Source organism: Dermacentor variabilis, chromosome 5, assembly GCF_050947875.1.
Source record: "Dermacentor variabilis isolate Ectoservices chromosome 5, ASM5094787v1, whole genome shotgun sequence".
NCBI classification, from domain to species: Eukaryota; Metazoa; Arthropoda; class Arachnida; order Ixodida; family Ixodidae; genus Dermacentor; species Dermacentor variabilis.
The window spans coordinates 149,824,105-149,840,778 of record NC_134572.1 but is presented as its reverse complement, the minus strand read 5'-3'; the positions used below and the strand labels follow the sequence as shown (position 1 = coordinate 149,840,778).

The following is a 16,674-nucleotide window of genomic DNA, read 5'->3' as shown; positions in this document are numbered from 1 at the left end:
TTGCGTGACTGGAAAGTCGACCCTTGCATTACAATCGCCGTTGCGTTACATAAGGGCCCTATATGGTTTGTCAGTCCCACCAATGCCAAACGAACAGAAGTCAACTTTATCACTCCTTTATTTCATTCAATGCCTGAACTGAGCCAAAAGCACCTACTTAGAGAGCAGAAGTATTTGAATGTTCTACATACATGTCATGACGATTCTATAATTCTCATAGTTCTTGCTGTTATCGTCATTATATATGGTACATTATAAGTGGAATGCACTGTGAATTCAGTATATCTCTCAGACTTATACGTCCAATGTGAAAGATGGATGGAATTAAAAGAACAGGATCTAGGACAACATGCCGTTCTCGCTGCCAACAGTCACGTGCAGTGTGCTCCCATGCATGGCACATTATTAACAGGGGCGTGCGAATGGTGATTCTTGAGACCGAACTGAATATGAATTGAAAAACGCCAGAATCAAATTGAATAACGGATAATTTTTTTATAATAAACGCGCCACTGTCCACATCCTCGTATTCTTACAGTTAGCACGTTTGTGTCATTACATAGTGCGATATGAAGCGCGCTTTAATAAAAGCACAAATGGAGCATTACGAGCAAGCAAGTAGTTTTTTTCACTTGCACAGGCCTTTTCAGAAAGCATGAATGATCACTGTATAGCGTGTAACGTATGGCTACCTAAGCAATGTAGCCTGCTCCACTATGCAAATTCTAATGGTTTATGGTTATACTATGCCCGCTGGGGTAAAAACTTACTGTACCTTTGCTCCAATTTTATGTTTATTGGGTGCAGTTGACATTATGAAATATTCAAAAAGTATTCGAAAAATATTCGCATTTACGAATAGTGACTGTTCAATTCATTATTCGAAAGTTTTGAAAATTTGCAAGCCCCTACATATTAATGATAAGAAATATAAAAGAGAGAAGTTGCTATGAAACAAAACAAGTTGTTCTTTTCACTGCATGCAACCATATCTGGCGACTTCAAATATGCCCAGCTACAGCAAGAGGACCTCAGGCTAATTACGCAATCTGGGTATCTCACATTACGAGGGGAAAGAGAAAAAAATGCAGGCTTGCTAACCGTGAAATAGCTAAAAGCAGGGGCACAAACAAACTTAAACCAGTCGAGTTGTGCTACCCACTCACCAGCTGGTGCATTGTAGCTTCCTGGAAACCAGACGGAGGTTGGCTTGACTGTGCATTATTCCTTGGCCACTGGGATACTGCTGCAAGAGACGAAAAAAATCAGGCAAAGATCCGGGCATCAATGCAGTCCGTTATTGTCAGGACTAAGCACGGCTTCCACCTAGTTTCACCGTTACTACTGCAGACGGGGCCACCGTTCCGCTCCTGCAAATTCTACACTTCTGTTATGGTACCGCCACAGACGATGCATACTTATGATGGACAAAACAGGCAAGCAAGTGATGCAAACAGATGTGGCATCAAAATGCATATACATACCTGCTAACCTGTGAAGTATACATAAAATTATTCAAAATCATGAAGAATTTCATTAAACTTAATTATGGGATTTTACGTTTAAAGCACCAATCCGATTATGAGACACGCCATAATGAGGGCACTCTGGACTAATTTTCATCAACTGGGGTATCTTTAACCCATTACCTCCCGCTGACGAGCATAGTTGTCATGAAATTTTGTACCACTGTAACCAATGACAACTATAGTCGCCATAAACAAAAATTTGTCACATGGTGAACCTACGACAAGTATACTCGTCCTATTGGATCTATTTGCGATACATGACGCTAGGTGGCCCTTGTCCATGTAGCGGCGTTTGTGTCTTGCCTTTCATTACACTGCTGCCTCTGACACCACCCCTGCATAAAGCATGGCAGCCTCCTCGAACCGAAGCAAGGAAAGTGCGAGTAAAAGAAAGTATTTTGACGAATCCTCCTTAGACCACAGCTCTGTAGAGTCTTGCTCGGAAACAGAAAGTGATGTGTTCTCATCTGAGGAGTCTAAGGATGACTACTCTATGGATGGCCCATAGAACCTTATGGCTGCTTGTGCATCTACCATATGAAGACAGCCTACTAACTTCTCTAGAAGCTGCGTAAAGATGGCCACTATTCACGTGCATGTTTTTCCAACATTTAGGTTATTTTTTCTTCGTATTCCCTTTTTTCATATTGTATTGACCCCTGCAAAACACTTTCTTGCAAGACACCAAGGTCATTCAGCAAAGCCTTCTTTACCCATCTTTTTACGCAATTAGTGAAATAAAGGAACCCCACTGAATTGAAATAATAGGGCCGTTTTATTCAGAAAAAAAGAAAAGCTCTACAAACTGAGAGAAAGAAGATTTCAGGTAAATTTGGCACAATCTTCTTCTTTCACGGCAGGGCAAAGTTCTTTGAACTTTGAATGTCATTTGAACGGCCGCATAGCATGAAGCACAAATGGGACATCCCTTAGATTCTGTTGTTGTTGAAGTCAGTGGCTGTGGCACATACCCGCAGTGGGGCATTGGCCATGAACCGGGTGGTTAAATTAGGTGTATAAAAACAAGGGAGTTGAACAATTTGAAAGTTGGAGCTTAAGAAGTAAATGTTTTGTGCATGGAGAAAAAAATAATCAGAAGAAAACCGTGTATAAAATAAAATCTAATAATAGATGTTCATAGAATGTCATTTTTCGCCTTGGACATTTCAGCCTTACCAGTACGACTTATGGACATTCGTGGTTTACTGGGTATACGCGGAAACTTTTCCACAGTGCACTTGCTACTAAGTACACAACGGTTTTTGCATTTTGTCCCCATTGAAATGTGGTCGGGATTGAACCCCCAACTTCAAGCTAGCCAGTGCAACACCATAGCCACTAAGCTACCACGGTGGGTGAAAATTTCGCGGACCCAAAACAAGAAGGGGGTATTGGGAGGGGAGAATAGCATGCATTTGATTTTTTTAAGTGTGCCTGCCCTGAGCATACTCCTTTTGTGGCATACATGCAAGCACATTTTTAACACCTGTTTAACTTTAGGCGGAGCATACACAGAGTAGCAAACTCGTAACCGCACAAACTGACAAGCAACACATTGCTTTTAGATCATAGTCATGTTTGCAGCAACCTTGTCGATCCTGATTTCGCCTACTTCAGGAGTTCATCTAAATAAACTTGCCCAAAGCAGGCATCCTTCTGGTGTCCTATTACAATCGGAGACTTCCTTGGGTATTGTGGGAAACCGACACACAAAATTTTTTCACAAGCAAAACTTTCCTTCCATAAATTAGACGAAACATCTGCAATATTGTAGACCAAGTCGAAAATTATGGAGTGTTGGCAGGCAAGCATTTACGGCAGTTTCATCCATGGGTGACCACTCTGCTTCATCACTCGAGGTCATTTACCAGGGCAAATATAATGTCTTTGCCCCTATTTGTTCTTAGCTAAATTACGCCTGTAAATGTGAAGTGAACATATCCATTCACTGTGGTGAACCTTTCTTGGACTGGCCCGGCCTTATGTGATGGCAGCTCTGCGGCACAGCGATGCTGTCAGTTGTTGAAGATGGCAGTTGTGCTTCACACATTTACGGCATATGAGCAAAGAAGTGCAATTTGTTTCATGTGGAGCAAGAGACGAACGCCCATCGAAATCCACAGGGAAATGCAGCCCACGTACAGGGGAAAGGTGCCTCGCTTTGAAAAGTGTGAGGTGGCGGTGTTGCGAGTTGGTAAAAGGCCGCGAATACTTGCATGACAACGAGCGTTCAGGGAGGCCGCATGTGTCACTGATTGACGACAGGCGCTGTTTATTTCACTGGGAGAGTCTAGACTACCCACCATACAGTTCAGACCTTGCTCCTAGTGATTTCCATGTTTTCGGTCTACTGACGAAGTTCCTGGCAGGACAACGATTCACATGCAACGATGAAGCCAAGACAGCAGTCTGACGGTGGTTCCACAGTCAGCCGGACAAATTCTACCGCAGGGGCATCTTAAATTTAGTGCTGAATGGGACAAATGTCTGAACCGGTGTGGGGACTATGTGGAAAAATAGTGGTAGGGTACGTAGAATAGTACGCACATTTGTAATAACCTGTACCTACCTCATTTTGGCCAATAAAAAATAGGGGCAAAGACTTTCTGATTCGCCCTCGTACACAAAAGGGAAAGTCTCCTCTACAGCATAAGGTAAACAATACGGCTCTTGGATCAACGGGCAGTGATCACGATTCATTTCAATAAGTGATGGCCCGCCAGTAGCGTGAGGAAAACACTCAGCTGCAAGATGTGCTCGGACAACTAACTACTCACCACAGAGGGGGGGAGGTGAACTGACAGGTGTGGAAGACGTCGATGAAAAACTGCTCCCTGGGTGGTCGGCTGAATACAACTGCTGCATGCCGGAAGAAAGGAAAAGACAGGATGTGTAAGAACACGTCACACCGTGAAGCAGGGGTGGCAGTATCACATGGCATCACTTTCGTGAGATTTCGTGCGACTAAGCATTGGTCACGTTGAAGTATATGGCCAGCAGCATTGCCGGCCCTGTTCAAAGATGGCGAGCTTGGCACAGTGTCAAGACTGCTATCAGCTGGTTATGCCCGCATGTCTGGTGCAGAGCCGTGCAAAATCTCTCAGAAGTGATTGTGCGAGAATACCACCCCAGATACCATAATGTCCAGTAAAGCAAAAAAACAAACAATCCATTCACAGTTGTTACCAAGCAATGAACGTTTAGGAAAGCATCTCTACAGATCCCGATGACAGTGGATTTCAATTCTTCAAGCATTTTGTTAAATTCAAGAACGAAGTGGCTAATGAATTATTCAGCTGTGATAACATGGTCTTCAAAACAGATGGCTGCAACAGTTATCTTTCAAGATCTCACAGACAGTATTTCAACTGTCATTGTAGAGACCTATCAGTACGTTTCTTTTCAACTTCCGGCAAAGGTATACATCAATATTTACAAGTAGTGGGAACAGCAGTGTTTGTAGATTACCAATTGATAAAAGCCAGCTTGAAGAGCTGCACAAGTATAATTCCTTTCCGCAGCGCCACTTCGACAGTGGCGCTGCAGTCATAGCCAAAGTGCTGCTCGGAAATGCGCATGCGCAAACCTCAATGGCCATAGCTACTCGCATGTGGCCTCTTGCCACTGTTCGCCACATGTTGGCTTGCACAAGCCCGGCGGGCAACAAAAGTGACTCACACACCATGTAGCAACAGCTGGGGTCCCGCCCTTCAGCAATGGCTCCCTCACAGTAATGGGAACCTATCTCGAAGGGCATGCTTTTGTGCGCTGCAGGCACCAGGAAAACGACATGACCTCCATGTTTTAAAGCCCGAGCTATTAAGCAACTGCCAATACTGAAGAAGTTTTACACGAATTGCCCACCATAGTTACTGGGGTGAAAAAGGAAGTGCACGGACGAAACGGACGATGAGGAGGGAGACTGACCGAGGCAAGAGCCTTGCCCAGGGTGTCCCCCGTCTGTGAAGAGGCTGACGGAGTGTGCGCGGAGGAGTTTGCAGAGGCGGAAACAGGTCCACCCGCCGTCCGAGACGACAGGGCATCGGCTACCGTGGGCGCCGGGGAGGTGCCCTGGTTGGTGCTGCCAGCCGTGGTGCCGCTACCGCCGGTGGCCGCTGTGGGAGTGGGCACCGATGTGGGTGCCACGGTGCCTGTGTTTGTGCTGCCTGCGACCACGACAGCTGTGCTACCACTGCCGCTGCTGCCATTGTTCTGTTGCGAGGAGTAGAGCGGGGAGGCACCAGCCCCGCGGAAGCTCGACATGGGGGGCAGGCTGGTAGGCATTAGGCCTGTGGGCTCCTGGCCGGGAGACACTGCACCATATGCCTGCACGGAGAGGATGCACCAATGTCAAAACTTGAGCAGGGTTAGCTTTCAGAATGGCCACTACTGCTATAAAAGCGAGGCCCTGCTAGCTATATATCTTTCTACTTAAGAACACTTGAAGCAGAGCACTTGGGAAGGAATGTGAGCTAAGGTTTCAGAGAACTTCAATCCCAGGAAAAAGCAGTAACCCAATCAGCACGGCTCGTAACGGTCTCACACTCACAAAAACGAGGAAGAGCATGGCATGAAATATAATAGAAGTCAAAAGTGCCCCTGGTGTATTTCATGTCTTATAAGTGCTGTAGATAGTAAAGTGTCTACGTTTTCTTTTTCCCAGCTTAAGCAAATGGTGAATGAGACCATGGGACTATTTTTAGGAATGCTGTCACACATGTGTGTTGCCTCTAGTATAGCTCTCATTTTGTTGCATACCATTCATATGAACAATAGCGGATGCAGTAGCTGCTACAAAAAAAAAAAAGTAAGAAAAAGAATGCAGAAACTTGCGGCTTAGGAAAGAAATTCCCTAACATGTGTCTTCATCGAGACTGTCCTTGTGCTGCGGCCACCCCTCACCATTGATTCGGGAGGGAGGTGCATGGACGAGAAGGCAGACGACGTGGAGGGCAGGTGTGAGGTCTGGTTCCCCAGGTAAGAGTATGAAGAAGGCTGCAGGCTTTGGTTTGAGGACCAAGGGTCACCTCCTCCACCATGGCCCCCGTCTGCATAGGGGCCCACAAAAATCACATTGGTACAGCACAAGATTTGTGGGGCAATGTTTGACATCCTTCGGTCATGTACTCTAAAAATTGTGGCACTAGAACGTACTTCATGCAACTGTGTTACATATAAATATGACAACAACTGTACTGCGTTTTATACTTTAGCATACAATGCTGTGGAAGCTACTCATTAAGTTTGGTCATAAAAATGTATCACTTTGCATGTTTCGTGTAAAGTGATTAGGGTATACAACTCTGACTCGAAAGGGCCTAGGTCTGACAACTCACCTGAAGATTTTCTTCATTGTTGTTCTAATGGCCAACTGAAAATTTGCTCTACGACGTGTACTTTGGGTGGTATCTTTTGAGTGCCATATCAAATTTATGAGATTAGACAAGACAAAGCAAAAGCGATGTATGCTCACACAAGCCATGTGGCATGCGCGACTTGCGAAAAGCAACAAAAAACTGTACGAAAAAAGATATAATACAGCCTATTAGTACTCACATATCACAGTTTTTCTTTTCATTTAAATAAATTAAAGCTGCTTTTCATCAACAATGAGCCTAAATGAAGAACAGTTCCACCTAATTGCCTGCAAAAAGCACTGAATTATTTTTTTGTGTGAACGCAGTCACTGCGGAAAGCCTTCCTTGTTTACACAGTGTTACATGTGATGTGTGAAACAAAATATAGAAGTAGCTACACCACACCAAAATAAAATGTACAGTTCTTACCAATAAAATAAGGCTCCCCATAAAGGCCCGGTGGCTTCGGAGAGGAGTACCTTGGTGAATCTTGGTCGAAGCCTTCCGACCCGTAAGGCTGCATATAGAAAATGAAAAAAAAGGACACACATTGGTCAGGGACAATAAAAGAAAAAATCCTTCCAATGCACTAGAAACATGGTAGTTGTAAGTAAATAGAAGTTTATTAGGGAGATTGAAACATTCTGTCGCCCGATATCCATATTTGTGATGATTATTTCTTCCATACTCCAGGAAAAGTGATTGTGCGTGTTTTCTGTTTCTTGGCCCCAGAGGTTGCCACACTGCATACGCTACAAATAAATAAATGAGTCTATGTCTTCTTCACAAGGCTGCTACAGGTGGAACTCATTCTCCACACTCCGAAGGCCAATCTGCCCGTCTCCCGGCACTTATAGGGATTTCATCTCGAGCAGCCTTTGTCTCGTGCTTTGTTTTATTAATCGTGCCCACTCTGGTGTAATGTCTGCAATGACGCAGCAGGTACGAAATCTTTCCGCAAATCAGTTCTTTTTTTTTTTTTCGTTAAAACGATTGTTGCAGTTGCAGGAGGTGCTTTGGCAAGCTCGCCAAGCAAGAAAAACAATGAAGAAGGAAAATAAAGGATCAGCAATGGGCTGCTATGCTCTTCGGGGTGCGAGAAAATCGCTTGGGAAAATATACACGGGTCGGCCCGAAGGCTGCCGCCGGGTGGGGGGAGGGGGAGGCAGCGAAGGAGCACCCCGGGCGCCTTGTTTATAAACACGGGGGGGAGGAGGCGCACGCACCTATCGCAGCGGCGTCGCCGACAGCGGACGCCCTCTTATACGCCCGCCACCCGTTCCCTCGGAGATATCTGACCCCGCGCACATGCCAAAGGAGACGGACCTTACGTAAGCAGCACGCTACCGTTCAAGGCAGAAGAAGCACGTGCCTCCCCCCCCCCCTTGCTCCCCGCACTTCTCAACTCTACCCGCCTAGAGTCACACAAACATTGCTTCGCAGCAAACATGGCGGCGGATCAAAAACGACGCCAAGAACTGCGGACCTTACGGGAGAGATCGGCGCACACACCGCTCCCTGCGCTGACCGTGGGCGCGAGGGATCGCCTCTGCTCTGCTCGCCGCGCTGCCAACTGTACATTTTTAAATGTCCCTTTCGTGCCGACTAGCCTATGGGCTCGGTAGTCGAAACGGCGCTGAGTTGCCGAGCCCTAGAGGTCGATGGTTTAAATCCCCGGCTGTAGTGGCCGGCTCGATAATCCGAGACAACCGCCAAATCCTGGGCAGGCGCCGCATTGGAAAGGCGCCGCATTTAGGGAAACTACGTGTTGGGTTTCGTTTTTCTACGCCGAGGCGAGTTTCCTCCATTTCCGCCAACAATTAAACGCAGGCGGTGAGACAGCGTTGAAGAACGGCGACCGGGAAGGCATGTGGGGCCCGCATTTATTTCTTTTTTTTTTTTTTTGTAACGATCTACTCCACTTGCGATTCATTTCGCGCTTCGTCATTGGCTCGGACGCTGCCGCCACGGGTGATAAGACACGTAGAACTATTGAACTATTGTCTAAATAGTAGATCAGGCTGAAAACCTATCTTTACAAAGCGCCAGGCCAAGCGAAACTACCAACTTCTATGCCCTATGACGTAGGAGTTCTGCGGAAACCCGCAAGGTGGAGAGAAGCAATTAATAAAGGGAAAATCAGACATCCACCCGTTCGTTCGGTGGTCCCGGGTTCGAGTCCCGGACCAGGACAAATTTTTCTTCAACTGTGAGGCTTTTCTTTCGAGGAAACCGTATGGGTTTCCTTCGTAGCAATTCCGTTTATTTCGTACGGGACGAGGAATAACAGAACTTGTCAACAAACTTGCTACATGAAGACAATAAAAAAAATACTGGCAAAGGCAAAAGAGGAAGCTCCTCTCTCGCAATACGCTTCAAAGTAACAAACATGCCACCAAACCAAATTCAATTTCACGCGCCCCAAATCGGTTTCTGCGAAAAAAAAATCCACGCAGCATCCTAGTCCAAGCGCCGGCGAGTTACCGAGATAGTCACGCAAAGAGCGAAAAGAAAAAGGTGAAGAAAAAAATGAGAAATAAGTGAAAGAAAGTAGGGAGTGATTATATAGATTATGAAGAGACAGAAGGGGGGGAAAGGGCACACCCGAAACACCAGCGGGTCCTGGAAAGAAAGCTCTCGGGAGATTCCCAAAGGCTTCACTCGTCCTTTTTCTTTCGGCGCATTTCCTAAACGTAACAAAAACAAACACAGCAGAGACTCAGAAAAAAAAAACGAATGGAAAAAAGAAACTATCTCAATAACAATAAAGCAATAACACCTCGCGGGCCGCTCGCAACAAAATCGGCACCGAGCAACGTAGCGGAACCGAAACACGACGACACGAGGCTGCGGATGCAGCGAGAGAGAGTGGTTCAGCGAATGAGAGAGAGGGGAGAAACACAACTTCACCAAAAAAGAAAGAAAAGAGAAGGAACGCACCGGTTGAGCATCGCGACGCGAGGAAGAAAAGCAATATAAATCCCGGCGAAATGGAGAGGCGCCGAAAGCGAACGCGAAGTTGGCGAGCGGCAAGCGACATGCCGACTGCGAACGAAACGACAGCGATGATGAGCCCCGGAGCTGCTCCGGCGCGCGTCGACGAGATCGCAGGGCGGGTAACGAAAAGAAAAATAAGAACACGGGGAGGCTTTGTTGTTGCCTGCCTGCAGCCCGGGCATGGCCGAGCGGGAAGAAGAGAACAAGCTCGAGGAAAGGGGCGACAGCAGCGCCGCGACTCGGGCCAATTCATTGGGGATACTGTTCGCGGAGAGGAAATGACGTCGAGGGGGAGGGGGAGGGGTGCGACAGGCGATTCCATTCACGGGACTGCCCGGGATGATGATGGCGATACTCGGGGAAACGGGGAAGACGAGACTTTGCTCGGCCTTCGAAGTAATGTGGCGTTCCACTACAGTCGTCGACGCAGTTGCTGCCGCTGCTGCATTTGTGGCATTGCGTGTAGCTCAGCATGAGCACCTCGCCCGTGAAACGAAGGTGCGTACGTAGCAGTCGGTAGAGAGCGAGAGAGAGAGAGAGCTCTAGCTCGTCCTGGGATGCTATTGCGGTCGCAGGCGAATTGCGCCATGTCGGCCTTTTTCAGTCAGCGCAGAAAGAACGGCGAATTCGACAAATACGGGGGAATTCAGACATTTTACAAGCTCCAGTATTCTAGTTCGCTGCAGTGTCCAGGATAGCGCGTATGAACGTTCGTGGGGTACTGGAGGGGAAGACGCGGAGAGGGCGCGTCCCGACTACACCAAGTGCACCTCCATCTCTTGGAGGAGCCACGGTTTATACCGCATATGTACTACGTCCCATCATACCTTACTGACGAACAGGTGTCCTTATGCAAAGAAGTCACGACACGTGGTAAAGCACTACTGACATGACATTTCAGACCATTTGTGTGCGTGTGTGTGCGCGCGCGTTGAATGAACATCCTAGACATCGACATTCTCGAGTAATGTTGGCAAACCTCAGAGCGCCCTTAATATTATACTACGGCAGAGATACAAATCACTTTAGCTTTCGTTTCCCAAGAGGTAACGCAGAAGGCGGTCACGCGACAACAGAACATCGCGACCTTTGGCACTCACTCTCGCTGGCTCAGTCGTGAGCAACGTTCCACCGCATCTGTGTACGGCGACTGATTTCAACGAGTCGAAGCGAAATCCCACTGTGGACATTTTTTTTTTTTTATCGTGCTCGTGAAGATTTCGGCACACAACCGTATCGGCATCTCCTCCCCCACGGAATTCCTGCCGGGAGACGAACCAGCGACCTCGGTGCACCGCAGTAGAGAGACAACTCTGCACACTGAGAAAGCCATCGTAACGGGGTAGCCCACGAGTTGCACAACGGGGGGCGTGAATGAACGAAAAGGTCGAAGCCAAGCACCGGATTTATTTATTTTTCCCTCACCTTTTCTCTCTCTGTCGTGAAAACGGCTAGCGGAAGAGCCCGCTCGCTGCCGAACGGTAGATAAAAGCGCGGCAAAACAATGTGGCCGACGAACGCGTGCTTCCACAAAAAGAAAAAAAAAAGCAGTCCTGTTTTTCAGCACAGAAAACGGGCTTTCGAGAAGAAAGAAAAAAGAAATAGACGCGTTTGCGAAGCCTGCTTCTGCGGCGGCTTGTTATGCGCCAGGCTTCTTCCCAGAGGAGGCCAGGGCGCGAAGAGAACGGATTCGATTTCCAATTCAGCGGCGGGGGGGCAAAGTGCGAGGCGGCCACCTTCCCCGCTATTTTACTATTTTTTTTCTTTCCCTCTTATACCACCCGTACAGCATGCGCTTCTTCCCCTGGCAGGGCGGCTTCTCGGCACAGGAGCTTCGTGGGGACGGCCTTCTTCACACGCGCGCCGGATCGAAGCTCGCACGCAAGGCGCGCTGAGAACGAACGCACGTACGAGAGAGAGAGAGAGAGAGAGAGCTCTCCTCCAAGGAAGACGCTACGCCACAACCGGGCTCCCTCGTGGTGGGTCTCACCCCCTGCTTGCGATGAACCGACGCATGTGCAACCTCGCATCGGTGCGGAAAGAACGGACCAAAAACGCAAACGCGAGAGCAAAAGAAAAAGAAACAATAAGCTAACTCGCAAGCAGAAGCGCTGCGATATCTTCGGGACAACAACAAAATGAAAAAAAAAAAAAAAGAAAACGATGCAGTTGCCGTTCGTTTGAAGAGCAGGCTCTCCCCACTTTTCAGCACCGACCCTCTCTTTAAAAAAATCGGTGAGGACGTACAGTATCGACGGCGCCGGAAATGGCTGCGCACGGGACTGTCGAGGAGAACTCTCTAGCTGAAGAAGCGCGACCCAAATATTGGCCGAGTCGCCCAGCCTGCTACACGGGGGGGGGGGGGGGGGGGGGGGGGGGGGGTGCTTCACGCAAGAGAGAAAGCGTGAGAGAGAGGGGCAGAGCCGCATCGGAGTGCGAGCGCGCACACCTTGTGAACAGCTACATTGAAAGCATGGCAGCGTACGGCAGTGCCGGACGCTTTACCTACGTATGGTCGATGAGTTTTAGCCACGACGACTTACTCTACGTGTATAGAAGCACTTGACTGCAGAGAAAAAAAAAAGGGGGGGGGGGGCGAACACATACGTAAGCCAAGCTGCGAAGGGATGCAAGGCATCCCTACGAAATATGGATCTCCGTATTAACGTGCGTCGTAATTCTCTCGATAAGGCAGCCGACACTGTACGGTCTGATACGGAGACATCGCACGGGGTAAAAACTATCTGGTATAGAAAGAACTCAGTCAAGGTAATTGACCCAGATTCAAAGAATTAAGGAACGCACGCTTGCGCACGGAGTGAGAGAAAACGAGAGAGATAGAGAAAGAGAGAGAGAGCTCTGTTTAGCGAAAACTTCGCCGACCCAAGACTGACGCAAATGTGCGCATCGACAGGGAGCGGAACAATGGTACCGGGCTTAGCTCACACCGTCGGCGGTGTAAACACAGAACCGCCGCGCGATACCCACTCGCTTCCCAAAGACGGCGCCCAGGACGCGTAAATGTGCCTCAAAGCCCGTGCCTGCGAGAGAATACGCCGCCGTTGCCGCAGGAGAAAGAAAGCCAAGGAGAACGGAGGTGGAGGGCGGGCTACGTAAAAGGGCACGGGCGGTGCCGGCGGTCATCAGCATAAACTAACACCCACTCGGGCACAGGCACGAAACCTCGACTCGCCGGCGTTCCCCCGGAAGGAAAAAAAGAAGAAACGACGACGCCCCGCCTCGCCAAAAGCGTGCAGTGCGATGTCGCGTCGAACAAAGCCTGCCAATCGGGGAACACAGTTACGAAAAAAAAGCTGTTTCCTACGAAACGGCGGCGAGAGTCGACGGCTTGCGTATGTCAGACTGACTTCTGCTCCGATTAACCTCACTAGCACGGCCTTTCCGGACGGCGAATCGTACATGCCAAATAACACGTGCTCCGACTAATTTCTCGAACTTGCGGTTACGATTCGGCCGAGACGACGCCAGGCACTGCGGCTTTCCAGACACGCTGCACGGTTTTAACGACGACACAAACCGCAGGGCTGCTTCCGCTCGCTTCGAGAAACCGAGAAGAGTCAGCGGGGAGAACCGGGCGCCCAATGACCGCGAGGCACCAACAACCAAACCGTCCACGGGGGGGCCAGCGGCACACTTGATTCGATCCCAATCCGACGCCCGCGAAAACCTTTTCGCTGCCTTCCTAAGGAATTTTTTTTTTTTTTCCTTGGCGAACGGCCGCGTTCTCTTTGTGCTCGAGTCACCGACTCCAACGACGCACTACCCTTTGTTCTTCCTTACTGCCGCCCTTACTGCGTTTTTTTTTCTCCCTCTTTTATTATCCCGATTCCTTTTCTCTTAAACGGAGCTTCCGGCGCCGGCGCCCCTAGAGTTTGCGGAGTGTTTTTCGAGGCCGCGCCTCCGAGGCCCTTTTCACTTCTCGTCTGCCCGGTGTACTTCCATTTCTTTTCCTTTTTATCTTTGATAGACCCGGTTTTCTTGCCGAGACAAACTGCCGTACAGAGTTGCTTCAAGTGACGAAAAAAAGATATAGAAAAATCAAAGAAGCCATTCATTCCGTAGAGAGGGAGGAACCAAAAGTCGCCAACCGCTGGGAGACGGTGAAACTTTTAACCTCGAAATGCCGCTGGAGTCGAAAAAATAAGAAAAAATATGCCAAAAGACGCACGGCCACGGTGATCGAGTCGCAGCACTACACTGCTTTCCTCTCGCTTTCTCTCAGAGAGAGAGAGAGAGAGAGAGAGAGAGGGAAGAGAAAAAGGACACCCGTCTTAGGGCATATAAAGATGACCAAGGGTGGGGCAATCCCGAGCGCACACCATTCGTGGGCCGCCTATATAAAGCAGCGTAATACCCAACCCTCGCCCCCCTCCTCCCACCTCCCCACCTTTCCTCATTTCGCGTTGAATTCATCGGGCAATATTTTTCGCATTTCCCGAGCAGCCAGGATGTGGACAGCAGATTGTTTCGCCATTTCAAAAAGGGCCGCGAAGTGTTTCACAATGGCGAGAGAGCAAGAAAAAAAAAAAGAGAGAGATCTAGAGAGAGGGAAGTAAAAGCTCCAGCACGCACGAACAGGACCAGCGTGTTCCGTGGCGCTTCGTTCTTCGGTAATATACACGGTCATTAAAGGGCCCCTGAAACGGTTCGGACAAATTTTGTAGACGCGTAGGGTACGGCTTAAGTAGAACATTCGCACCACAATTTAAGTGAAGCGTTACGTATTTATGGAGCTACAAGCGATTAGAAGTTACCCTCCTCCCTAGCCATGCTTTTCCTCCTCAACTCGTTCGCCGAGCGAGTGGGGCTAAGCTCCGCCTTCACTGGTTCAGCGTCACGATGCGACGTCACATCGTCCACTTCCGTTTGTTTTGGAGCCCGCCCCCGCCCGCGCGAGACCGCTCCGCCAGCCGCTTGGCCGTCGACCCCAAGCGAGAGCTATCGAAGCAGCGTGCGTTGCGAGCATTCTGTCGTAGCGCCGAACGTGTCTTGTATTCCGGTAACCACAGGCAAGCTGGTCATTTCGGCAAATGACTGTAGGCATAAACTCAAGCTAATGAAGGAACTTTAGCGTAGACGTACGTGAGCGGCCTGATCGGTCTGCACGGTCCATACACTTGTTGGTGCAGCGCTTAACCAGCCAAACAAAGCGCTAATATTGCTCTAACCAAGTGTAAAACATTTTAAACATTTATAAAAACAACGTGTTCATGATTACACTCCTGCGAAAAATACACACCAGCAGCAAAGAAGAATACACTTCGTTGCTGCTACTGTGTATGGTTGAGCTCTGTGCCACCAGGTGGCTGCACCGTGCAGACCATTCGCATTTGCCCTTCTGCTCATTTCATGGCTCATCCCGTTACGGCAAAGTCAAGCGGCCAGACTCTGTCCCCTTGCGCTTGCGTTTTCCCTAATACTGGACTCGGGAAACGCTATTGCGTTAGTAATCTTCCGGTGTAAAGTGACGGCCACAAACGCGCAAATACTGTGGCGACGATCGGATAGCGACAGTCCGATGCGCAGCAGCTCGTTCGCTCGTACGCTGCCTTGCAGAGGGACACGATGTCGCAGCTTGACATATTGCCAGTCGCTACGTTTGCAGTCCACAAGGCAACAAAGTCGAATCATGGTGCTCGCGAAAAGACTGAGACCGACTCTGACCGCGGAGCTCTCTTCAAGACGGAGTACGTTGTAACACAAGCAGACGACACATGCTGTGTGCCGGAAGTGCTTAAGTGTACAGAAAAATTATTCTTGTGCATTCTCTTTATGTTACTCTCTTTTCATAAAAACAAATTAACTAACATTCCAACTATTACGAAGATCATTTGTTTACCATAAAGTTGGAAAAATTATCGATCACGCGCCCTTGTCAGCCAATCGGATAGCTCGCCCCACTGACGTCGTATGGGTGATTTCGGTCATATGGGTAGGGGCGGCTTAAAATTCTGCCGAGCAGTGCGCTGCGATCCGCAGCGATGTGCATATTTAAAACCTTATAATAAATTACACGCTTTACGCGGAGCACTTAGATGTGTCAATTAATGATCAGAAGGACCTACTCTAACGTGTCAATACGTTTGTAGAAAATCGTCAAAAGCGTTTCAGGGTCCCTTTAAAAAGAGGTTTCACATTCCCGGTCGAGCTGGAAATATATACCAACGCGGCGACAGCCGGGACCGATGAGGTCTATATATATGTATCGCTCAGATCGATGGGCTATGCATGTCTGCCGAGACAAGCAGGGGGACAAGCAAAAGGCGCTGCGCCATAGCAGTAACGCCAGTGGAACCGCCGTGCATCGTTTTCATTCATTATACTCGAAAATTACAATGTAGCCGGAAGTCATGAGAAAGACCGGCGCAACGCAGGTACCATCTGCCTAACATCTGCTTCGGTCCCGATCGTCTAGAGTGAAAAAAAATATATTAAAAAATCGGGGTGCTTTACAGCACAGAACAGACCAAGCAGCGAGGACTGATTTCTTTTTCTATTCCCCTTTTCCCCACCCCCAGTGTAGGTTAGCGAACCGGGCGCTCATCTGGTTGACCTCCCCACCGTCCCTGTCCTCTCTCTCTCTCTCTCTCTCTCTCTCTCTCTCTCATGCGTAAAATTTGTCAACCTTTCTTTCGAGGAACCCGTATGGGTTTCCTTTGTAGCAATTGCTACGAACGGGTGGATGTCTGATTTTCCCTTTATTCAGTTCCAGCAAGCTCAGAATATTACAACGCTAACAATGCACAACACAGATGGGGCCGCAAGAGGTC

The 16,674-nt window shown here is 48.6% G+C and overlaps 1 protein-coding gene across 14 annotated transcripts in view; it reads right to left on the bottom strand.

The window, feature by feature from the left end:
* Positions 1-16,674, bottom strand: part of LOC142583235 (transcription factor 4-like) — a 161,838-nt gene that overhangs the window by 25,675 nt on the left and 119,489 nt on the right. For 6 of the 14 annotated variants that reach the window (XM_075693607.1, XM_075693611.1, XM_075693617.1 and 3 more), the window contains 5 exons: positions 7,316-7,403; positions 6,387-6,577; positions 5,457-5,855; positions 4,307-4,388; positions 1,167-1,246 (listed from right to left, as the gene is read on the bottom strand). In XM_075693607.1, coding sequence (XP_075549722.1) covers positions 1,167-1,246; positions 4,307-4,388; positions 5,457-5,855; positions 6,387-6,577; positions 7,316-7,403 — 840 coding nt within the window. The remainder of the gene's footprint in view (positions 1-1,166; positions 1,247-4,306; positions 4,389-5,456; positions 5,856-6,386; positions 6,578-7,315; positions 7,404-16,674) is intronic. The other 8 variants (XM_075693609.1, XM_075693618.1, XM_075693616.1 and 5 more) reach the window with 5 other exon arrangements.